General features: G+C 40.4%; 1 protein-coding gene across 2 annotated transcripts in view; it reads left to right on the top strand.

Moving 5' to 3' along the window:
* Positions 1–24,975, top strand: part of ARG2 (arginase 2) — a 43,741-nt gene that overhangs the window by 16,745 nt on the left and 2,021 nt on the right. For both annotated transcript variants that reach the window (XM_036905979.2, XM_036905978.2), the window contains 5 exons: positions 19,309–19,486; positions 21,876–22,035; positions 22,870–22,964; positions 23,139–23,243; positions 24,249–24,385. In XM_036905979.2, the coding sequence (XP_036761874.2) occupies positions 19,309–19,486; positions 21,876–22,035; positions 22,870–22,964; positions 23,139–23,243; positions 24,249–24,385 (675 nt within the window). The remainder of the gene's footprint in view (positions 1–19,308; positions 19,487–21,875; positions 22,036–22,869; positions 22,965–23,138; positions 23,244–24,248; positions 24,386–24,975) is intronic.

Here is a 24,975-nt window from a genome sequence, read left to right as displayed (position 1 = left end):
CACACTATGGAATATTACTGGGTCATAAAAAGGAATGAAATGAATTGCTAATTCGTACTACAACATGGATGAACCTTGAAAGCATTATGCTAAGTGAAGAGGGCAAGCATAAAAGGCCACATATTTTATGATTCCATTTATACTTGACCCTTGAACAATATGGGAGTGAGGGTCCCCAGTTCCCTGTGCATTCAAAATTCTGCAAATAATTTTTGATTCCCCAGAAACTAAACTACTAATAGCCTACTGTTGACTGATGACCTTACCAATAATAGAAATAGCTGATTAACACATATTTTGTATATTATGTATGTTATATACTGTATTCTTACAATAAAGTAAGCTAGAGAAAAGAAAACGTGTTTTCAAATTGTTGCAATTTCCCAAATATTTCTAATCTACTGAAAAAAATCCACCAATACAGAGACCCACACAGTTCAAACCTGAGTTGTTCAAGGGTCAACTTTATATGAAATGTCCAAAGTAGGTAAATCCAAGGGACAGAATGTAGGTTAGTGGCTCTCAGTGCCGGGGGAGAGAGCTGGGGGATGAGTGACTGCTAGTGGGTACTGATTTCTTTTTGAAGTGTGATGAAGCTGTTCTGAAATTAGTAATTTGTTAATGCCTTAGTAAAAGCATACATACATCACTGATGATGTACCTGAATATAAGCAAATCTGTTGTTTGACATAATTGGGACTTGGCAGATTTCAATATAACCATATCATTCCTGTTTATTATGGCAGCAAATAATTTAATTTACATCTTTAATTTCACTGTTGTTTGACATTTAACATTATGTTCTAGACAGTGTGCTATGCTCTTGCTATTGTATCATTCTCAATCTCTTAAAGCTTTCTCCTATAACTTTTTTCACATCATAATCTGTGGATTTTTCCAGATCACTGTTGCCTTTCCCTCAAAATGGTTTGCTCCTCAGAAGCCACCTGGTTTCCCAGATTTTTAAGACTGTATGAGTTAAAGAGGAACTATCATTTATCAACATGTTTAGCTCTTACAAGGTGTTTGGCTACCAGTTGATGAATTTATTCAAGCTAAATATTAGTAGGTGGTACTGGCCAATTATTGCCCCCATTTTGAAACATATTTGTTTTTGAACCAGGTGAGAGGCTAATGACTGTTTCAAGGCAGGCTGATCTCTAGTTACTTTAGACAGATGTCGAATTATTCCTTAAATATCCAAAATAGCACAATTCAGAGGCCTAGAACCTAAGGTGTTGCTGTGGTTGGTTGAAGTCATTTAATCCTTGAATAAATTCATTTGTCCCTCACTATTAATGAAACTCTCTTGGTGGTGAAGGTGTGTTAACATAATAGGTGTGGTAATGCTCAGATTTAAGAGAAGAAAGACAGAATCTTCCTGGCTCCCTCCCCCACCCCAAAAGGCCAGAACCACTGAATAGGAAACAACGTAGAGAACACCCTCCCTGGGACCCTAGAATTGAGTCAAGAAGGGTGTGGCTTTGTGGTTAGGACTTTGAGAGAACCCGTGCTCCAAGCTTTAATTGGCCTTGCCTTTTTATTCTTCTGGGGGAATGTAGGAGAATCAAGCTGTGTGTGAGAGCTGGATTTCTTAGCCATTTCAGTGGGAACAGTGGCTCTGTGTATGTTTGCTATTTCTCACCAAAACGTCCCCCCCCAAAAAAAAATGACATTACAAACAGATTTTGGGAAGTCTTAGATTACACCATCAGTTTCAAGGAAAAGAAAAGGGGGTAGGGTGGTGAGAAAAACCACAAAGATGCCTCATCCAGTTGAACTGATATGTAATCCTCACTATGTTGAGGCTTTTTTGTTATCTTTTTTTTTTTTTTGGTATCATTAATATACTATTACATGAGCAACATTGTGGTTACTAGATTCCCCCCATTATCAAGTCCCCCCCACATACCCCATTATAGTCACTGTCCATCAGCACAGTAAGATGCTGTAGAGTCACTACTTGTCTTCTCTGTGCTATACTGCCTTCTTGTTATCTTATTTAAGCTTTGAAACAACTATGTAAGGTAGGACAAGCATAGAACTGGACTGGGTTGGAGATCTGGGGATCTTGGCTCTTAAGACGTCAGGGGCCCTAGGCAGAGTGTCCTTTGCACCCGCTGTGGCCATCTTGTGTGCACTCTTTCAGCCCAGAGTGGTGTGACTGCAATCTGTCTGGTTTGAGGTTCCTTGGCATCACTTACCAGGGTGCTGCACATCAGACCTGTTAACTGGAAGAGCTGTAGTCACTAGCCTGATGTGTGCCCCTTTAAATCTTTTCTGGGGGCAAGGTGGAGTATCAAGAACTAAAAAGGAAAAAAGATAATGTATTCTAAAGAGCAGTGCTTTATCCCTAGGGACTGTTACTGTCTGTTCCTGTGGTTAGACACTGGAATAGCCTAAAATACTGTCAGCATGTTAATAATAGCAGATCTTTGTTAGAGAAGCTCAGCAGTCTTGTTCTGAATGAGGGAAATGGTTATGCTGCAGTGACTTAGGAAGTCTGCTCTGCCTTCCACCCCTGCCTTTGCTGGAACCAGGTTGCTAGGATGCCATTGGCTGATGGTCTGTCTGAGAAAGCCTGAGCTGACTCACCATGACCTAGGGGTATTTAGAGGGTTAACACAAGTTGGATTCGGAGGGTCATAGGTTACCAAGCATATCTTCAGATGATAGTACTCTGTTCCCCTTAGGGAAGGACACATGTAGCTGGGAATTAGCAAGAGCATAAATGGTGTTGCAAGTCATCTCAGTTACATGTCTTGAGCTGAATTTTCAAGTTTGTGTTGTATTTGGATTTTTTTACTCAAGGACCACATTCATGCCAAGGCATCTATTAACATCATGTTTGTATCATTTGATCCTGAGGTTAACTCTGGTCTATGTGAGATGGACGGACATATCTGAGATAACTGGCCTGGATATCTGGGGTCACCTTCTGTCCTCGGTCCCTGGTGCCATTTTCCCTGCCCCTCCCTTTCTCAGCTGTGGTCTTCACTGCCTCAGAGGACACCTACCTGTTGCAGAGTCAACAGAACAGAGTGGGGAGGGAGGAGATGTTGAGAGCTCTGGTTGAATAGTCTTTTCAGAAACTCTGAAGAAGTGAACTAGAACAAATATGTGTACTTGTGTGATTTGATTTCTTTCCCTAATGCACCAAACTTATTTTGGAGACTGGGTCTAAGGAAGCAAAGAGCTGATTTTGGGATACTTCAGGACACGTGGTTTTTGAAGTTGTAGAGCCTCTGGGTTAAGTGCACTAAATAAAATTCAGACCTCTGCACTTTATTGGTAACCAAATGAGTTTACCATAAATAACAGTCTCTTCTAAGATTAACACCCAAATTACATTATGGGGTAAGAGAAATTCTGCTTACTTCAAATGGCCTGAATTAGCTCTGGCTTTCCTTTCGTAGTTTAGACCTCCAATAACATTGCAACTTTGTTCCCAATAAACTGGTTTTCCAGGTAGACTTTGAGGTTCTTAGAATTAGCAGGTACATCCCTTTGAAATACTGAATTCCCTTTGTTTTGTGTGGAGCTAAAGCTGCTATGTACAGTATTTAAGTCTGTAATTTTAAAAGCCATTGAGTACTAGTGTTCTTTCAGTACCAAAAGGGATCTCAGAGTCTTGATTTTCTCCAGGTTTCATTGACTTGTTATTTCTGGCAAATCATAAACATCCCATCCTATTCAGCGACAGTTTGTAAACACTGCCTACTAATAAGCTCCTGGCTTTTTTCTAAATCTGTTTTTCTGCCAGTGGGCTACCTGTGGCTCAGTAGATTCTCCTGTATTTCAGCCCACCTTAGAAGCCATCTCTCTCGACTTCCTGGGAGCTTTGGGAGCAGCTGGAGCTACTTGTAAGTGGAATTCAGAGCCGTATAAAGAATGGGGTACCCTTATGCTCTAGAAAAATGCCTGCTGCCTCATAATATTGTCCTGTGTGAGTATCTATTCAAAGGGTGATAGAGGCTTGCTCTAAACAGTTGGAGCTATTTAACTTTGCTGAATTTCTTCCTCTGAAGTATGTGGATAATGACATCGGCAGAGGTTGTGAAGGTTAGCCCGTGAGGCACGTGGTGAACACAGTGTGGTATGTGGAGGCAATTTTGTTCCTTTTCCTTTCCTGTCACTGGCTTCTTTCAGGGATTTACCAGTGATCTGGGCCCTGAAATAGAAGTGCTGTCTACAGATATTGCTTAAGTCAGGAAGGGCTGTTTCAATTTCTTCTTCCACCACCTGGTTGCATCATTCTGTTGATGCACTTGTGTTCTTGTTCCACTCCAATGGAGCCTGGAGAGGTTTATCAAGGCCAAAGGTAACACTGGGCTTCAGAGGTCAGAGTGGGAGTTAGTATATTTTTATTATCAGTACTGCAAAGAGAAGCAGTGAGACTATACCAGTATACAGAGCTTTTACTTTTTCCCACTGCAAGTGAAAAATGAGAGCCCTTTCAAGTTGGTTCCTAGTCTGTCATGAGAGCTTCCTTGAAGTTTCAGGTTCGTTTTGTCTTACAGTGCTTTCTTAAAGGAAAGGGCAGCAGTGAAACATCATGTCCTCTGACCTAGACTTGCAGATGAGTTACCCTGAGCACAGAAAGTCTGAGAACAGGACAGCTCCCTCAAGAGTAACGGGGCTATTCCTTCCATAGTACAGTATTTACTGTTTTCACTATTATTCTAAGAGTCTTTAGAAATTAGCGAGACCTTTTCTTGTGTGTTTTGCCAGAAGAATTAGCACTCTGATAAAGTAATAGCTTTACTATTTCTTCCTGTGCTTAAAAAAATTAACCTCTCATTAGCCTTACTACTCCTTAAACAGTCTGGCCTCTGGATTACGGTTCTACAGTTCATGTTCTCTACAACCTCATGTTGTGCTGCTCCAGTGCAAACTTCTTACTCCTATTAAGTTGCTCAGCTGTTTCCAAACATGGCCTGTACATTTCTTCTTTCAAGCCCTCACTCACTCTTTAGAAAACAGTTCTGGACCTAACTAGTCCTTTGGGTGCTACAGTGCTATTGATGCAGTGGATAGTAGAGGAGAAAGCTCCTAATAGGTTCTATCAGGATGGCATAGTATATTTGCTGACTCAGCTCTGTAATTAACTAGAATAGTTAGGCTTGCTAGTAGTTAGGATCAGCAAAGTAAGCTTTAGTGTTTTGAGTTCTTAATCACTTAAAGGTTATGGCAGTAGAATTTAAAAGTACTCATGGTGGCAGAGATTGCTAGTTATTCATTAAAGTCCATCTTACCCTTTGCTGTACATAAGTTATACCTGCATTTGCCAGCCAATGCCATGTGAGCGACAGTGATGTGCCACTCATTTTAAGGGCCTTTAAAGGTAGAGGTGTGCCTTCTCAGTACTTTCTTCCTTTCCTGCTGCCTTGAACCTGGGGATACCTAACATTAGCCACAAAGATGGCAAAGCCCTAGGTATGGCAGCACCACAAGCTAGGCTGGTCTCTGAATCACTGAGTGAAGGAAAGCCCTTTGTTGACCTAGAATATCTACCCTAGGTGTTACGTGAGCTAGAAACCAATTCACTGTGTCTGAGCCATTGTTTTGGGGAGGGTTAATTACAGCAGTTTAGCCTACTCTAACAACCTATTTAGAAGGATATTATGGATTATGTGTACGCATAAATTTCTGCAAGGATAGAGTCATCAAGCCTGAGGAATGGGAGAGGGAACTTTGACTATCAGACACTTCTTATCAATTTTACAAAAAATTTCTATTGCTAGTAATAAAAGAGAACAACAAAAAGAGCAAAACAGTGCTGGTATGAACTTTACCTGTAGGAATCATTCCTTCACTACACCTATTTTACTGAATTTCCTTTCACTCCCTTAGCCCTTGTCCCTCATCCTTACCTGGAACTTACTGTGGAAATTAAAGAGCACAGTCGGGAGTGATACAGGGTGGGCTGCTCCGGCAGAACCTCTCAAACTCTTAATCACTTCAGGGGATCTGGCCCTTAGCTTTGTGGATCCAGAAACAGAAGTCTTGATGTGTGTGATCAAGCTTTCCGACCCAGAGAGTTGTGCCAACCCTGATGTATAAACCAAAATGCTTGTGTATAATTATGCTGAACAACAAACAGTCTTTCTACCATCCACTGTCAGGAAGCCCTCTTGCTGGTGTGAGGGAAACTGGGAGACTAAGTGAATAACCAGAAGCTATCAGAGCAAATGGAGTTGGGTAATCACAGGAGAACCCACCGTCCAGGCTGTGAATTAATCTTGAGCCACTAACCATTAAATACTTAATGACCAAAATCCTTTTATGAAACTGAGTCTCTCTTCCTTGGAGAGAGTTGCTGTTAAGACTGCCAGATTCCTCTTTAAGTTCCTTCTGCAGCTCTCTTCTGACAGTAATGAGCTGAGTACTGTTTTTTCACACTTAATCTGAGTATACACCTTAGGTTCCATGATTGGGAACATGAGTGTTCTCCAAGTTCTGTCGCTTATCCACTGGGTTGATCCTTTTAATTCCCATGTATTTCTTATTGGTGAAGACTAAATGCGTTAAAGTCATCTTCAAAAGTTAGTACTAACATTATTTAATTAGATCATAAAACTTTTCTAATTCTGTACCTAATATGATAGGACACGACATGCTCTGGTATCTTTACCTAGTGAGAACCTAGATGCTTGATGAGGTTAAAGGAGGAGCTGTGATAAACGTGGGTATGGAAGAAGAAACATCAAGGGTTGGTGCTGAATTTTAAAATCTGTCTGGCCCAAAACTGTTGCCAACAATGGCAAGACTTGATAATTGACTTAAAAGTTGGTTAAAGCTGCATTTCTCTTAAATCTAAAGTGGCCTCCCATATTTTGAGATTTAGTAAAATTCTTAATGACTTTACTCATGGCTTTTTTTCTTTTTAAAAGATTTTTATGAATGTTTTATTTGATTATTCTTTTTCTCTCTGATTCCCAATGTCTTTGGCCTGTTACTATATTCTCTTAATTTCAGCAGCTTCCCCTCTTCTTCCTTAGTTGTCCAGCTCTTTTCTGCTTTGGGCCTTTTATATGATGATTTTTTTTGTTGTTGTTGTTTTTCTCGTTTAATTTTTTTTGTTTTGTTTTTTTTGTAGATAATTATTTTTTATTGAAGGGTAGTTGACACACAGTATTACATTACATTAGTTTCAGGTGTACAACACAGTGATTCAACATTTATATACATGATAATTCTAGGTACCAGCTATCACCATACCAAGCTGTTACAATATCTTGACTATACTCATTACATCCCAGTTACTTATTATTTTACCATTGGAAGTGTATACTTTTATTTATTTATTTATTTTTTGTGAGGGCATCTCTCATATTTATTGATCAAGTGGTTGTTAACAACAATAAGATTCTGTATAGGGGAGTCAATGCTCAATGCACAATCATTAATCTACCCGAACCCTAATTTTCGTCAGTCTCCAATCTTCTGAGGCATAACAAACAAGTTCTTACATGGAGAACAAATTCTTACATAGTGAATAAGTTCTTACATGGTGAACAGTACAAGGGCAGCCATCACAGAAACCTTCGGTTTTGCTCATGCATTATGAACTATAAACAGTCAGTTCAAATATGAATACTCATTTGATTTTTATACTTGATTTATATGTGGATACCACATTTCTCTCTTTATTATTATTATTTTTAATAAAATGCTGAAGTGGTAGGTAGACACAAGATAAAGGTAGAAAACATAGTTTAGTGTTGTAAGAGAGCAAATGTAGATGATCAGGTGTGTGCCTGTAGACTATGTGTTAATCCAAGCTAGACAAGGGCAATAAAACATCCACAGATGCAGAAGATTTCTCTCAGAACGGGGGGGTGAGGTTCTAAGCCTCACCTCTGTTGATCCCCAATTTCTCACCTGATGACCCCCCTGCGACTGTGCCTGTCTTAGGTTGTTCCTCCCTTGAGGAATCTTACCCGTCTCTGGCTAACCAGTCATCTTCCGGGGCCATACAGGGAAATGTAAAGTTGGTAAGTGAGAGAGAAGCCTTATTGTTTGAAATGGTTAGCTTTTTATTTCTTTGCATATTTATGCCCTGTAGCTTCTATGCCCAGCATTTGTCTTGAGGTATCTTTACCACTTGGAAGAATTATGATACTCGGTAAATTTGATATGAGGCATGAATTCTATTTAAGGGTTGTAATTAGGAAGGAAGAAGAAAAGCTATAGAAGTAGCAGGCGGCAGAAAACCTGGGAAGATTGATTATTTCTTTGACATATCTTCCTGTAGAGTAACTTCAGCATATATAGGTTTTAAGCTACTACTTAAATTGCGCACACACATTAACATAATAGGAGTATAGTTACATAACCAAAGCATACCTGTAATTACCAGCCATCTCCAGTGAAACCAGGAAAACCAGTTAGGCACCTTAGGCATTTGTGAAAACTTATCTATGATATGGTGGATATTCTCCAACTGAACTTGAACAGTCTGAGAGAAATCAGACAAATTAAAACAACCCATTCCTGGGGAATGTTCACATCCCTTATGTTCTTTTAACAGTAAATAGTCTGTAGTTGTAAGATTTTGGAGCACTACAGTTTGCACTTCTCCTAATTCTTGATTAAGTTCCAACAGTATAGATCCAGTCAAATTTGTTGTTTTACTTTATGCACAGGCCAGCTTAGATATCTCCTTCCTCATTTCCATGGCAAGTCCAGGAACTGGTGGGATGAGTGCATCTACAGCTGTAGCAGTGCGTGGATCTTTGTTGGGGTTTTTTGATGATCATCTTCTGGCATGAGTCTTCCAGAGAGTGCAGATGTTGGAAGTTCTCTTTCATATCGTATCTTAGTTCATTTTCGGGGTAGCCCAATTAGGCTTTGATCTTCTGTATAGACGCAAACAGACCCTTTGCCTACACTTTTATATGCCCTTTATACTCTTGCATAGAACTCATTGGAGGTTACCACACAGGAACTGCCCTTTTTTTTTTTGGTATCACTAATCTACACTTACATGACGAATATTATGTTTACTAGGCTCTCCCCTATACCAGGTCCCCCCTATAAGCCCCTTTACAGTCACTGTCCATCAGCATAGCAAAATGTTGTAGAATCACTACTTGCCTTCTCTGTGTTGTACAGCCCTCCCTTTTCTCCTACCCCCCATGCATGCTAATCTTAATACCCCCTTTCTTTCCCCCCCCTTATCCCTCCCTACCCACCCATCCTCCCCAGTCCCTTTCCCTTTGGTACCTGTTAGTCCATTCTTGAGTTCTGTGATTCTGCTGCTGTTTTGTTCCTTCAGTTTTTCCTTTGTTCTTATATTCCACAGATAAGTGAAATCATTTGGTATTTCTCTTTCTCCGCTTGGCTTGTTTCACTGAGCATAATACCCTCCAGCTCCATCCATGTTGCTACAAATGGTTGGATTTGCCCTTTTCTTTTTTTTTTTTTTTTTTTTTTATTGAAGGGTAGTTGACAACAGCATTGCATTACATTAGTTTCAGGTGTACAACACAGCGACTCAACATTTATATACATGATATTTCTAGGTACCAGGTATCACCATACCAAGTTGTTACAATATCTTGACTATATTCCTTATGCTATACATTACATCCCGGTTACTTATTTATTTTACAATTGGAAGTGTGTTTATATATATATATATATATATATATATAGTGAGGGCATCTCTCATATTTATTGATCAAATAGTTGTTAACCACAACAAATCTTTGTATAGGGGGGGTCAGTACTCAATGCACAATCATTAATCCACCCCAAGCCCAATTTTCGTCAGTCTCCAATCTTCTGATGCATAACGAACAAATTCTTACATGGAGTACAAATTCTTACATAGTGAATAAGTTACATGGTGAACAGTACAAGGGCAGTCATCACAGAAGCTTTCGGTTTTGTTCATGCATTATGAACTATACACAGTCAGTTCAAATATGACTATTCATTTGATTTTTAAACTTGATTTATATGTGGATACCACATTTCTCTATTATTATTATTTTTAATAAAATGCTGAAGTGGTAGGTAGATACGAGATAAAGGTAGAGAACAGAGTTTAGTGTTGTAAGAGAGCAAATGTAGATGATCAGGTGTGTGCCTGTAGACTATGTGTTAATCCGAGCTAGACGAGGGCAATAAACATCCATGTATGCAGAAGATTTCTCTCAGAACATGAGGGGGGAGGTTCTAAGCCTCACCTCTGCTGCTCCCCATTTTCTCACCAGATGGCCCCCTGCGACTGTGCCTGTCTTAGGTTGTTCCTCCCTTGAGGAATCTTACCCGTCTCTGGCTAACCAGTCATCTTCCGGGGCCATACAGGGAAATGTTAAGTTGGTAAGTGAGAGAGAAACCTTATCGTTTGAAAAGGTTAGCTTTTTACTTCTTTGCATATTTATGCCCTGTGGCTTCTATGCCCAGCATTTGTCTTGAGGTGTCTTTACCACTTGGAAGAATTATGATACTCGGTAAATTCGACATGTGGCACGAGTTCTATTTAAAGGTTGTGATTAGGTAGGAAGAAGAAAAGCTACAGAAGTAGCAGGCAGAAGAAAACCTGGGAAGATTGATTATTTCTTTGACATATCTTCTTGTAGAGTAACTTCAGCATGTATATATTTTAAGCTACTACTTAAATTGCGCACACACATTAACATAATAGGAATATAGTTACCTAACCAAAGCATACCTGTAATTACCAGCCATCTCCAGTGAAACCAAGAAAACCAGTTAGGCACCTTAGGCATTTGTGAAAACTTATCTATGATATGGTGGATATTGTCCAACTGAACTTAAACAGTCTGAGAGAATTCAGATAAACTAGAACACCCCATTCCTGGGGACTGTTCATATCCCATATGTTCTTTTAACGATAAATAGTCTGTGGTTGTAAGATTTTGGAGTGCTACAATTTGCACTTCTCCTAATTCTTGGTTGAGTTCCAACAGTATAGATCCAGTCCAATTTTTGTTTTACTGCATGCACAGGCCAGCTTAGATATCTCCATCATTCCCATGGCAAGTCCAGGAACTGGTGGGATGAGTGCATCTACACCTGTGACAGTGTGTGGATCTTTGTTGAAGTTTTTTTTTTTTTTTTTTTTTTTTCTGATCATCTTCTGTCATGAGTCTTCCCGAGAGTGCTGATGTTGGAAGTTCTTTTTCATATCGTATCTTAGTTCATTTTCGGGGTAGCCAAATTAGGCTTTGATCCTCTGTATAAACACAAACAGACCCTTTGCCTACACTTTTATATGTCCTTTATATCATTGTGTAGAACTCATTAGAGGTCACCACATAGGAACTGCATTTTTTTTTTTAAATCATTAATCTACACTTACATGACGAATACTTTGTTTACTAGGCTCTCCCCTATACCAGGTCCCCCCTATATACTCCTTTACAGTCACTGTCCATCAGCGTAGCAACCTGTTGTAGAATCCCTACTTGCCTTCTCTGTGTTGTACAGCCCTCCCCTTTCTCCCACCCCGCTATGGATGCTAATCTTAATACCCCCCTACTTCTCCCCCCCTTATCCCTCCCTACCCACCCATCCTCCCCAGTCCCTTTCCCTTTGGTACCTGTTAGTCCATTCTTGAGTTCTGTGATTCTGCTGCTGTTTTGTTCCTTCAGTTTTTCCTTTGTTCTTATATTCCACAGATGAGTGAAATCATTTGGTATTTCTCTTTCTCTGCTTGGCTTGTTTCACTGAGCATAATACCCTCCAGCTCCATCCATGTTGCTGCAAATGGTTGGATTTGCCCTTTTCTTATGGCTGAGTAGTATTCCATTGTGTATATGTACCACATCTTCTTTATCCATTCATCTATCGATGGACATTTAGGTTGCTTCCAATTCTTGGCTATTGTAAATAGTGCTGCGATAAACATAGGGGTGCACTGATCTTTCTCATACTTGATTGCTGCATTCTTAGGGTAAATTCCTAGGAGTGCAATTCCTGGGTCAAATGGTAGGTCTGTTTTGAGCATTTTGATGTACCTCCATACTGCTTTCCACAATGGTTGAACTAACTTACATTCCCACCAGCAGTGTAGGAGGGTTCCCCTTTCTCCACAGCCTCGCCAACATTTGTTGTTCTCTGTCTTTTGGATGGCAGCCATCCTTACTGGTGTAAGGTGATACCTCATTGTAGTTTTAATTTGCATTTCTCTGATAATTAGCGATGTGGAACATCTTTTCATGTGTCTGTTGGCCATCTGTACTTCTTTTTTGGAGAACTGTCTGTTCAGTTCCTCTGCCCATTTTTTAATTGGGTTATTTGTTTTCTGTTTGTTGAGGCGTGTGAGCTCTTTATATATTCTGGACGTCAAGCCTTTATCGGATGTGTCATTTTCAAATATATTCTCCCATACTGTAGGGTTCCTTTTTGTTCTATTGATGGTGTCTTTTGCTGTACAGAAGCTTTTCAGCTTAATATAGTCCCACTTATTCATTTTTGCTGTTGTTTTCCTTCCCCGGGGAGATATGTTCAAGAAGAGGTCACTCATGTTTATGTCTAAGAGGTTTTTGCCTATGTTTTCTTCCAAGAGTTTAATGGCTTCATGACTTACATTCAGGTCTTTGATCCATTTTGAGTTTACTTTTGTATATGGGGTTAGACAATGGTCCAGTTTCATTCTCCTACATGTAGCTGTCCAGTTTTGCCAGCACCATCTGTTGAAGAGACTGTCATTTCGCCATTGTATGTCCATGGCTCCTTTATCAAATATTAATTGACCATATATGTCTGGGTTAATGTCTGGATTCTCTAGTCTGTTCCATTGGTCTGTGGCTCTGCTCTTGTGCCAGTACCAAATTGTCTTGATTACTATGGCTTTATAGTAGAGCTTGAAGTTGGGGAGTGAGATCCCCCCTACTTTATTCTTCTTTCTCAGGATTGCTTTGGCTATTCGGGGTCTTTGGTGTTTCCATACGAATTTTTGAATTATTTGTTCCAGTTCATTGAAGAATGTTGCTGGTAGTTTCATACGGATTGCATCAAATCTGTATATTGCTTTGGGCAGGATGGCCATTTTGACGATATTAATTCTTCCTAGCCACGAGCATGGGATGAGTTTCCATCTGTTAGTGTCCCCTTTAATTTCTCTTAAGAGTGCCTTGTAGTTTTCAGAGTATAAGTCTTTCACTTCCTTGGTTAGGTTTATTCCTAGGTATTTTATTTTTTTTGATGCAATTGTGAATGGAGTTGTTTTCCTGATTTCTCATTCTGTTGGTTCATTCTTAGTGTATAGGAAAGCCACAGATTTCTGTGTGTTGATTTTGTATCCTGCAAGTTTGCTGTATTCCGATATCAGTTCTAGTAGTTTTGGGGTGGAGTCTTTAGGGTTTTTTATGTACAGTATCATGTCATCTGCAAATAGTGACAGTTTAACTTCTTCTTTACCAATCTGGATTCCTTGTATTTCTTTGTTTTGTCTGATTGCCTTGGCTAGGACCTCCAGTACTATGTTAAATAACAGTGGGGAGAGTGGGCATCCCTGTCTAGTTCCCGATCTCAGAGGAAATGCTTTCAGCTCCTCGCTGTTCAATATAATGTTGGCTGTGGGTTTATCACAGATGGCTTTTATTATGTTGAGGTACTTGCCCTCTATTCCCATTTTGCTGAGAGTTTTTATCATGAATGGATGTTGAACTTTGTCAAATGCTTTTTCAGCATCTATGGAGATGATCATGTGGTTTTTGTCTCTTTTTGTTGATGTGGTGGAGGATGTTGATGGACTTTCGAATGTTGTACCATCCTTGCGTCCCTGGGATGAATCCCACTTGGTCATGGTGTATGATCCTTTTGATGTATTTTTGAATTCGGTTTGCTAATATTTTGTTGAGTATTTTTGCATCTACGTTCATCAGGGATATTGGTCTGTAGTTTTCTTTTTTGGTGGGGTCTTTGCCTGGTTTTGGTATTAGGGTGATGTTAGCTTCATAGAATGAGTTTGGGAGTATCCCCTCCTCCTCTATTTTTTGGAAAACTTTAAGGAGAATGGGTATTATGTCTTCCCTGTATGTCTGATAAAATTCCGAGGTAAATCTATCTGGCCCGGGGGTTTTGTTCTTTGGTAGTTTTTTGATTACCGCTTCAATTTCTTTGCTGGTAATTGGTCTGTTTAGATTTTCTGTTTCTTCGTGGGTCAATCTTGGAAGGTTGTATTTTTCTAGGAAGTTGTCCATTTCTCCTAGGTTTCCCAGCTTGTTAGCATATAGGTTTTCATAGTATTCTCCAATAATTCTTTGCATTTCCGTTGGGTCCGTCGTGATTTTTCCTTTCTCATTTCTGATACTGTTGATTTGTGTTGACTCTCTTTTCTTCTTAATAAGTCTGGCTAGAGGCTTATCTATTTTGTTTATTTTCTCGAAGAACCAGGTCTTGGTTTCATTGATTTTTGCTATTGTTTTATTCTTCTCAATTTTATTTATTTCTTCTCTGATCTTTATTATGTCCCTCCTTCTGCTGACCTTAGGCCTCATCTGTTCTTCTTTTTCCAATTTCAATAATTGTGACATTAGACCATTCATTTGGGATTGCTCTTCCTTTTTTAAATATGCTTGGATTGCTATATACTTTCCTCTTAAGACTGCTTTTGCTGTGTCCCACAGAAGTTGGGGCTTAGTGTTGTTGTTGTCATTTGTTTCCATATATTGCTGGATCTCCATTTTGATTTGGTCGTTGATCCATTGATTATTTAGGAGCGTGTTGTTAAGCCTCCATGTGTTCGTGAGCCTCTTTGCTTTCTTTGTACAGTTTACTTCTAGTTTTATGCCTTTGTGGTCTGAAAAGTTGGTTGGTAGGATTTCAATCTTTTGGAATTTTCTGAGGCTCTTTTTGTGGCCTAGTATGTGGTCTATTCTGGAGAATGTTCCATGTGCACTTGAGAAGAATGTATATCCCACTGCTTTTGGATGTAGAGTTCTATAGATGTCTATTAGGTCCATCTGCTCTACTGTGTTGTTCAGTGCTTCCGTGTCCTTACTTATTTTCTGCCCAGTGGATCTATCCTTTGGGGTGAGTGGTGTGTTGAAGTCTCCTAGAATGAATGCATTGCAGTCTATTTCCCCTTTTAGTTCTCTTAGTATTTGTTTCACATATGCTGGTGCTCCTGTGTTGGGTACATATATATTTAGAATGGTTATATCCTCTTGTTGGACTGAGCCTTTTATCATTATGTAGTGTCCTTCTTTATCTCTTGTTACTTTCTTTGTTTTGAAGTCTATTTTGTCTGATATTAGTACTGCAACCCCTGCTTTCTTCTCACTGTTGTTTGCTTGAAATATGTTTTTCCCTCCCTTGACTTTTAGTCTGTACATGTCTTTGGGTTTGAGGTGAGTTTCTTGTAAGCAGCATATAGATGGGTCTTGCTTTTTTATCCATTCTGTTACTCTGTGTCTTTTGATTGGTGCATTCAGCCCATTAACATTTAGGGTGAGTATTGAAAGATATGTACTTATTGCCATTGCAGGCTTTAAATTCGTGGTTACCAAAGGTTCAAGGTTAGCCTCTTTAGTATCTTACTGCCTAACTTAGCTCGCTTATTGAGCTGTTATATACACTGTCTGGAGATTCTTTTCTTCTCTCCCTTCTTGTTCCTCCTCCTCGATTCTTCATATGTTGGGTGTTTTGTGCTGTGCTCTTTCTAGGAGTGCTCCCATCTAGAGCAGTCCCTGTAAGATGTTCTGTAGAGGTGGTTTGTGGGAAGCAAATTCCCTCAGCTTTTGTTTGTCTGGGAATTGTTTAATCCCACTGTCATATTTGAATGATAGTCGTGCTGGATACAGTATACTTGGTTCAAGGCCCTTCTGTTTCATTGTACTAAATATATCATGCCATTCTCTTCTGGCCTGTAGGGTTTCTGTCGAGAAGTCTGATGTTAGCCTGATGGATTTTCCTTTATAGGTGACCTTTTTCTCTCTAGCTGCCTTTAAAACTCTTTCTTTGTCCTTGATCTTTGCCATTTTAATTATTATGTGTCTTGGTGTTGTCCTCCTTGGATCCTTTCTGTTGGGGGTTCTGTGTATTTCCGTGGTCTGTTCGATTATTTCCTCCCCCAGTTTGGGGAAGTTTTCAGCAATTATTTCTTCTAAGATACTTTCCATCTCTTTTCCTCTCTCTTCTTCTTCTGGAACCCCTATAATATGGATATTGTTCCTTTTGGATTGGTCACACAGTTCTCTTAACATTGTTTCATTCCTGGAGATCCTTTTATCTCTCTCTCTGTCAGCTTCTATGCGTTCCTGTTCTCTGTTTTCAATTCCATCAATGGCCTCTTGCATCCTATCCATTCTGCTTATAAACCCTTCCAGAGTTTGTTTCATTTCTGTGATCTCCTTTCTGGCATCTGTGATCTCTCTCCAGACTTCATCCCATTTCTCTTGCGTATTTCTCTGCATCTCTGTCAGCATGTTTATGATTCTTATTTTGAATTATTTGTCAGGAAGACTGGTTAGGTCTGTCTCCTTCTCTGGTGTTGTCTCTGTGATCTTTGTCTGCCTGTAGCTTTGCCTTTTCATGGTGATAGGAATAGTTTGCAGCGCTAGGACGAGTGACGGCTGGAAGAACTTCCCTTCTTGTTGGTTTGTGGCCCTCCTCTCCTGGGAGAACAGCGACCTCTAGTGGCTTGTGCTGGGCAGCTGCGGGCAGACAGGGTTTCTGCTTCCTGCCCGGCTGCTATGGAGTTAATCTCCGCTGTTGCTGTGGGCGTGTCCTGGTTCGGGCTGCTGCTCCAAAGTGGTGGAGTCGCGTTGGAAGGGGAGCGGCCTGGAGGCTATTTATCTCCGTAAGGGGCCTCCCTGCTCCCTGCAGCCCAGGGGTTAGGGTGCCCAGAGATCCCCGGATTCCCTACCTCTGGATTAAGTGTCCCGCCCTGCCCCTTTAAGACTTCCAAGAAGCACCCGCCAAAACAAAACAACGACCAAAAAAAAAAAAAAAAAAAAAAAAAGGTGGCTGCTCGTTTTTCTTTATTCTCCGGCGCCAGCCTCAGGCATCTGCTCACCAGTCTTGCTGCCCTGTTTCCCTAGTATTGAGGTCCCTATCCCTTTAAGACTTCCAAAAAGCGCTCGCCAAAACAAAACAGCAAAAAAAAAAAAAAAATGGTCGCTCGCTTTTCTGGTGTCCTCCGGCGCCAGGCCACCGGTGCCCACTCACTGTTCTTGCTGCCCTGTTTCCCTAGTATTGGGGGCCCTATCCCTTTAAAACTTCCAAAAAGCACTCGCCAAAACAAAACAGAAAAAAAAAAAATTGGTCGCTCGCTTTTCTTATGTCCTCCGGCGTCCGGCCTCCGGTGCCCGCTCACTGTTCTTGCTGCCCTGTTTTCCCAGTATCCAGGGCCCTGCACTCTGTCCCGGATGGCTGAGGCTGGGTGTTCGGCAGTCCTGGGCTCCGTCTCCCTCCCGCTCTGCCTATTCTTCTCCTGCCGGGAGTTGGGGGGATGGGCGCTTGGCTCCCGCCAGGCCGGGGCTTGTATCTTACCTCCTTCGCGAGGCGCTGGGTTCTCTCAGGTGCGGATGTGGTCTGGATATTGTCCTGTGTCCTCTGGTCTTTATTCTAGGAAGGGTTGTCTTTGTTATATTTTCATAGATATATGTGGTTTTGGGAGGAGATTTCCGCTGCTCTACTCACGCCGCCATCTTCCCTGCTCTCCTATATGATGATTTTTAAAAATGCAAATGACCAAAAGATACGTACAGAATTCTAGCTGCAGATGCATTTTACCTTTGAGAATAGGATAAGGTTTTCTCTTTGCTTCCAGTATCCCTTTTGGTGGTGATCCCTTAGTTGGCCTCATGTTCCAGGTCACTGTTGGCCTCATGTTCCAGGCCATTGCTTCTCAAACTTTTATATTCTCTCAGAAGTTGGCTTTGGATTGAGTTTCAGTCCAAGAGGTAAAGTTCAAAACTGTACAATTGAAATTCATATGGGTCCAGGTTGATCTTAATCAAATCTTTAACACAAATCTCTGTCAATACTAAGATATCTATCCTGTGACCACTTCCCCTGCCCCAACATGGACTCGCTTGAGTGGCAGAGCCATAAGGATATAATCTATGTATGGTAACATTCTGTTCTCTTGGTAGTTCAAATTAATGTGTAGTAGTGTCATAATTCACTGGAATATGTAAAACCCAGTGGGAAAATGACAGCTTACTGTCAGAATGTATCACTAAATACATTTTTAAATTATTTTTAAAAGAGAAGTCTGTGCCTTTATTAGCCAAACAGATTATTTGAGGGTATGAAACAGGAGTAGGTGGCCTTGATGCCAGGCCAGCCCAGCCTCACGGGCTTGTAGGTGATGGAGAACTCGCCCAGACAGGGCCCATCATCTCAGACTTGATTTCCACCTGGGTGAAGGTCTTGCGTTGTAGGTACCTACCATGTTGCAGGACGCTCCTGTTTGGCAGGTGTGTCTTCACCACCTCTGGCTTCTCTGGTTGACAACTCCTGATAGAACCCACACAGATTGTGCATTGGTTGCTCAGAGGAGTGTCCAGCAGCTGGTGATGGTGTATGTCACAGTTGGTGACCTTGCAGAAGGTCCTCTGCCTCTGCCACTGCATTTGCGCCAGTTTGTCAGTTATTAGGAGGGGACTCACTAGTTCTTAAAGTGTTGGAATCAAGAGGGATTTTTTGGGAGACAAACTTCCTAGTCAAGAATACACACTTCGGGGGCAGATGGCCTGGATCTGCATCCTGATTCTGGCATTTAAGCAGCTGTGTGACCTTGGGACCTTGCTCCAGCTTCTTCATCTGTAGAATGACATATTTTGGTTACCTAGTGCGATTGTTAGGAGTCTTAAATAAAAATTTATGTTGAGCATAGTAGAACAGTGCCTAGGACCTTGTAAGTAATAAATGTTAGGGATTTCTCTTTTAGGATGCTTTAGGTCCTCAGATTGGCCTTTCAAGAAAAAATTATAACGTAAATTTCTATGTAGGTATTTTTTTGTCCTAAATTAATAATTTTCTTTAAATCCTGTTGGTTCCTCTTGGTATTTTACTTCTACTCTAACTCTGGGATATTTGAGGTCTGACTACTACCAATTTTGTGATTGGTTAGGTTAAGTTAGGTTTAGGCAACACTTCTGGACTTCAGTTTCCAAAACCCAGCTTCTTTATCTGCAAAATGACGTTCCTAATAGGATCTGCCACACAGGACTGCTGGGACAATTGAGATAACTTGCCAGAGTCATGTGACATTTTCAATTTTACTGTGACAAATGAGTATGTGTACTTTGTCTTGTTATTTTAGGCCCAAGCCTTAATTAATTGTAATTAATCTTCTCATCTCCCATTTGTTTCTAGGTTGCCGCCTAAAAGACTTTGGAGATTTGAGTTTTACTCCCGTACCCAAAGATGATCTCTACAATAACCTGATAGTGAATCCTCGCTCAGTGGGCCTTGCCAACCAGGAACTGGCTGAGGTGGTTAGCAGAGCGGTGTCAAGTGGCTACAGCTGTGTCACGGTGGGAGGAGACCACAGGTAAGCTGGGAGCCACAGGTGGTGGAGGGGCTAGATTGCATGGTGGTTTGGGCTAATTGGCTAGCTTGTTTCCACAGAGTAATTTTTAGGATATGATGTGCATAAATAGCATAAGATTGTGCGATGCTGGAGAGACATGTGACTTTCTTTGTAGGACACATTGTATAGTATAAAGACACTTCAGAGGTAGACTAAGCAGAGTTTTTAGACACCATGTTTCATGCTTACCTCAAGCTTTCTTGAGAAACCATCTTACAACTTCCATTTGGCTAGGAGGGATCCATTGATAGGCTAAATGGGCTTTTTCTTTTCTGGGGGTAAAGTTTCTACTAATAGGTTTGTTAGAGATTCCCCACTTGGCATGTGAATACATTCTTTACCTCCCCAGGATGGACCTTAGGTGACTAATACAATAGATCCTTCCCTCCTTAGGGAATCAGCATGTACTTTATTGAGCACTGTTCTGATGTTTTCTCAGGTAGCACCGCGGATTATGGGAAATAGGTTGTGATCTAGGACTAGATGAAATAAATACACATGGAATGAAAAAAATATTCTATAGAATTTTATAGATCAGTTTTTGGACTAGAATAGTCATATTTCACAGGGGAGTGTGATTTGAGCTAAATAATGAAGGTTTTTGGTAGAAGGAAAAATGGCATTGAAGTACTAGGAGTATTGAGCACTCATGCATATTCTCAGTTAACTCTCATAACAGTGCGGTGAAGCAGAGAGTTTTATCTGATTTACTGCTAGGAATGCTGAGGAGAGCTTTGATACCTTACCCAAGGTCTAGAGCCAGGAAGTAGCAAAGCTGGGATTCAAATCCAATGTGACCTTTGTAGGCAGTTAGCCTTTCTTATGAGATCCAGTGTAGCAACTCTCCCTGCGGTGCTCAGAGAGCTTTTAGATCACTTAACAGAAGTTACATCTTTGTTAAAACTGGAAAGGCAGGCAGGCAGGTAGAGTCCTCATTAGGAATAAAATTTTAGGTAGAGTAAGAAAGCAGTCTCAGGTTCTCCACTGAGATTCAGTTAAATTAACCAGAGGCTGAGACTCCTATCTTTCAGCTCAGTGCTTGCTCTCAAAATTCATTTGTATTTTTTCTTCCAGTTGTCTATTTGGGGACCACTTATCACTGTGATTATCACAGTCTTTGGTTTCGGTCTGTACTGGATGTCCTGTCCTGTACTGAAACACTGTCAGTCCTCCCTATTTCCTGTTTAATGCAAAACCTAGGTTATCTGGAAGATTCTAGAAAAGCAAGGGATGAGTATATAACCTGAACATTGATCATTTTAAAGGAAGAGGTGTTGTTAGATCACTCTGCTCCTTTTACACAGTACAACATACATTATTGCTTTAATAATCAAACCAACTCTGATTTAAATAGGCGAAGATTATTATCCTTATCTTATAGAAAAGAAAACTGAAATCCAGAGAAATTAGAGGACTTTTCCTAGATCACAACTTTTCCCAGGAAAAACTCAAGGTATTCTGATTAATCAACTGCCGTTAGCTCTAGATCATGCTAACCCTCCAAAAGGCCCTATGTGGGGCTTGGAGCTTAAAATGCTGCCTCATGCTGTACTGACCAGGAAGGATGGCTGTAATTAGTTCCTAAGATGCTTAAGCTGCATTTCCCATCTATGTCACATTCTTTGGTTACTGGGAAGTGGGCAGCTTCCCAACCATGAACTCACCAGCTATACTGCCATAGTTGAGACAGGACAGTTAGCTCATGTATGCAGAGACCAAGGACAAGGAGAGGCAAAAAACAGAAACAGGTATTTGAATGCCATGATAATGTATGTAACATGCAAATAAACTATTTTACTCAGTGATCTAAATAAGGTCTTTAATTTGGCTGCCCTCTTACTAATGTCTTTAACAATTTTTAACTTCTGGTTTTAGAAAGTATCACATCTTTTTAAGAGTTACATTACAATGCTAATTTTTACCCTTAAAAAGTTAATGGATCACTTGGAAATAATCATATCTCCTTGGTCTCCTTTAACATGTATTAAGCAGTATTTGTGAGCTGTTACATACAGAACACATCATTTAACTGGATTTCATTCATTGAACAAGTATTTGAAGTCCTTTTCTGGCCCAGGGCTAATGGATCAAATTATAGGGATTTGGGGGCAGCAATACCATTTATCACACTGTAGGGGCAATCAGTTGTTAGTTTTAAATCTTCAGAGCCTTCCATTTCCCCCCAGCTCACTCAAGATTAATCTTTGGAAACTATAGCCCCAGGGACTCTTGTCTCATCCAAACCCAGCTTTAGGGGTCCTGATGGTAGTGTGAGCTGCGCCGGCTGAGACAGTCATTGGTAGTTTGCCAAGCAAAGGACCTTGAGGATTACTGTATTTGTTCTTTGCAGCCTGGCAATTGGTACCATTAGTGGCCATGCCCGACACTGCCCAGAACTTTGTGTGATCTGGGTTGATGCCCATGCTGACATCAATACACCTCTCACCACTTCATCTGGAAATCTCCATGGACAGCCAGTTTCATTTCTCCTCAGAGAACTACAGGACAAGGTCAGTAGGCAGAAATGAAAAGAAGCTTGCAGGGGCTTTGAGAGTTCTAGTTCAGTAAGATTTCTGTGAAGGGATGGGTGGTGGTGGCACATAATGTGTTACCACTCCTTTATGCATTCATCGAGCATTATGGTGGGCCTGGCAGTCTGCTAGACACTAAGGGTATACGATGACTACGTGGTCCCTGCTCTCAGGCGGGCTCATCATTTTTTAAAAAAGGATTGTGGGTAGTGTGGGCAGTCACTCTGATTATACACCGATTGCCTGAGGACTTTTTAGCTAGAGGTTCCCAGACCTTACTTTTAGACTCACTGGTTGAGAAGACAAGTAAACCATGATTACCTGTAGGTAAAATTTTCCTAGGCTGTTCTGAAGACATGGGAGCCCATGTTAGGCATAGCCTACAGTCTGTATATCACTCCCCTCAGTGAGGGACCAAGTTAAACCAGGATAGTACAAAGGCTTTTCATTAAGCAGAATTTGTGTTTTGGCTGTCGGCAACTTGAGATGGGTTCTATTTCAAAAACCAAACAATTCAGTGATGTGCAAAGGAGTAGAAAAGGCTCATCAGCAGTGTTCCTGCTATTTAGGTAAGTTAACGAGAAACCAAGGCCACTTAGGAGTTCTTTTCTCTTGAAGAAGCTATACTATGTTCTTCAACTGCCTTTCTGAATCATTTCCACTGTCAATTCTCTTTCTCTTTCCCAGACCGCGTGTGTCTTTTGTTTCTTTAAGCATATCCCATGGGTAGGAGAAAGTAGACTGCATACACACATTATCTTGGTGAGACCAAGACTCCTTGACGATGAATTCTGTTCATTCCTCTTTTCACAGGTACCACAACTCCCAGGATTTTCCTGGATCAAACCTTGTATCTCTTCCCCAAGTATTGTGTATATTGGTCTGAGAGATGTGGATCCTCCTGAACAGTAAGTTGATACCTTAGAGTTAAGCTTTGGGTCCTGGACTCCTGTGTTCCATTTGATGGGTTGTTCCTTGCTTTAACCTGTTGTAGCTTACTATAAAGTCAACCCCCTCCAGATATGCATTTGATTAAAAATGCTCATTAAACTAAGGACTCCTTCCTTTGTATCTCACTGCAGTTTTATTTTAAAGAATTATGACATCCAGTATTTTTCCATGAGAGATATAGATCGACTTGGTATCCAGAAGGTAATGGAACAGACATTCGATCTGCTGCTTGGCAAGTAAGTAACTACAATGCATGTCTACTTCTGGGTTCCAAAGGGAACAGAGCAGACTCCCAATGGACAGCACTTTAGCCTGTCTCTTGAGGATAGTAGCTTTCTTTTAAAATAAAAGCAAAATGTACATATAAAAAAATCTGAGTAATTCCAAAAGGAAGACTATGAAAGATCATACTCTTCCTCTGGGGTTGGAAGTGGTTTTACTTAAGTTGTTGCCTACATCCTCTGTCCCTCATGAATCTCTCTTTAGCTCCATTTTTAATGCGTATGTTTGGCACTGAGGAGCATTCGTTGTTGTAACTGTCCCATTCTTCCCAGCCTTACTACTGCTTCATCTGAATGGCATTTTTACGTAAAGCAAACTTCAGTATAGAAAGATGGTAGGTGAATGCTAATCAACTGCTGGTTTTAAGAGCATTTTCCCAGGGCTGAGTCTTTATTTCTGGGTGATTAATTAGTGCCACCTGATAGTATGCCATTTCTTTAGATGTTAAGAAACTTAGTTATTCAGCATATAGGTGTTTGTTTTATGTTAGTTTCAGCCATTGGACACCTGGGCTAAACTGAAGTTAGGTTGGGAGATAATAAAATTGAAGACAGAAAATGAGAGTTAAGCTAAGCTGATGTTACACTGAGAAAATAACAACAACTGTAACCTAGACCAGTCCAACTTAAATTAGCATCTGTCAGAGCTCAATGTCATACACAAGTGAAGAATTCCCTCTATTGATAGTGAATATAAGAAGCTCTATCTAATGTCTAGGGAAAGTCAGAAATATAACCTATAATCTTGTCTAAGGCACACAGAACAAATGGCAAAATTATGAAGTGGTGTGTAGGAAGCCAATATGCTAATACTCAGTAATTTCCAGAATAGGAAACCTGGAATCTGCTGTATTAATCAAGTTACCAGGAATAAAAGCAACAAAATCAAGGAGTTGCCACTATAAGGATGAATGTCCAAGCACAACCAAATGACAATTCTCTTATCCTCTTCCTTTCAAGAAGACAAAGGCCAGTCCATTTGAGTTTTGATATTGATGCATTTGATCCTACACTGGCTCCAGCCACAGGAACCCCTGTTGTAGGGGGATTGACCTATCGAGAAGGCATGTATATTACTGAGGAAGTACACAATACAGGTAAGTAGTGATCAACTTGCTTACTAACAAATAAATATGCTAAAGCATCTTGCCTGCCAGGGGATCTTTTCTGCTATTCCATGTTACTGCAGACATAGTTCTTGCTTAAAATTTTACAGCTGAGAGTCGTGGTCAGTCAGGCTAATAAGGGATAGTCATTTAGAGGCATGTTTGGACCTGGTTCATACCAAAATATGCTAAGGTAATATTAAATGAAAATTTATTTATGTCTGCTTAAACATTTAAAGAATAAATTGACAGACTGGTACAGATCTGAATCATCGAAAGGTAGATTAAGATTAAGATTAAAAGGCAAGGGCAAATAGCTATAATTTTCACCCTTACATTAAGAGGTTGGTTCACTGGGAGTTGGGAGGGTGGAGTTAAAGCTTCTCTTGAAGATATTTCAAACCTGGACAATATGTTGCAACTTTCGAGTAAGTCTTATGCTAAAGTTTTTTTGATAGGACCTTTAATAGGGGATACTGGAAGACAAATGGCTGACAGAAAGGTAAATAAGATGAGTGCTAGATCATTAAGAATGGCTACATGGGTTACTGTCCCAAAACTCATACTTGTTTGCAGTTTCC

Source organism: Manis pentadactyla, chromosome 11, assembly GCF_030020395.1.
Source record: "Manis pentadactyla isolate mManPen7 chromosome 11, mManPen7.hap1, whole genome shotgun sequence".
In the NCBI taxonomy this organism is placed as follows: domain Eukaryota; kingdom Metazoa; phylum Chordata; class Mammalia; order Pholidota; family Manidae; genus Manis; species Manis pentadactyla.
This window is presented reverse-complemented; position numbering and strand designations above follow the sequence as displayed.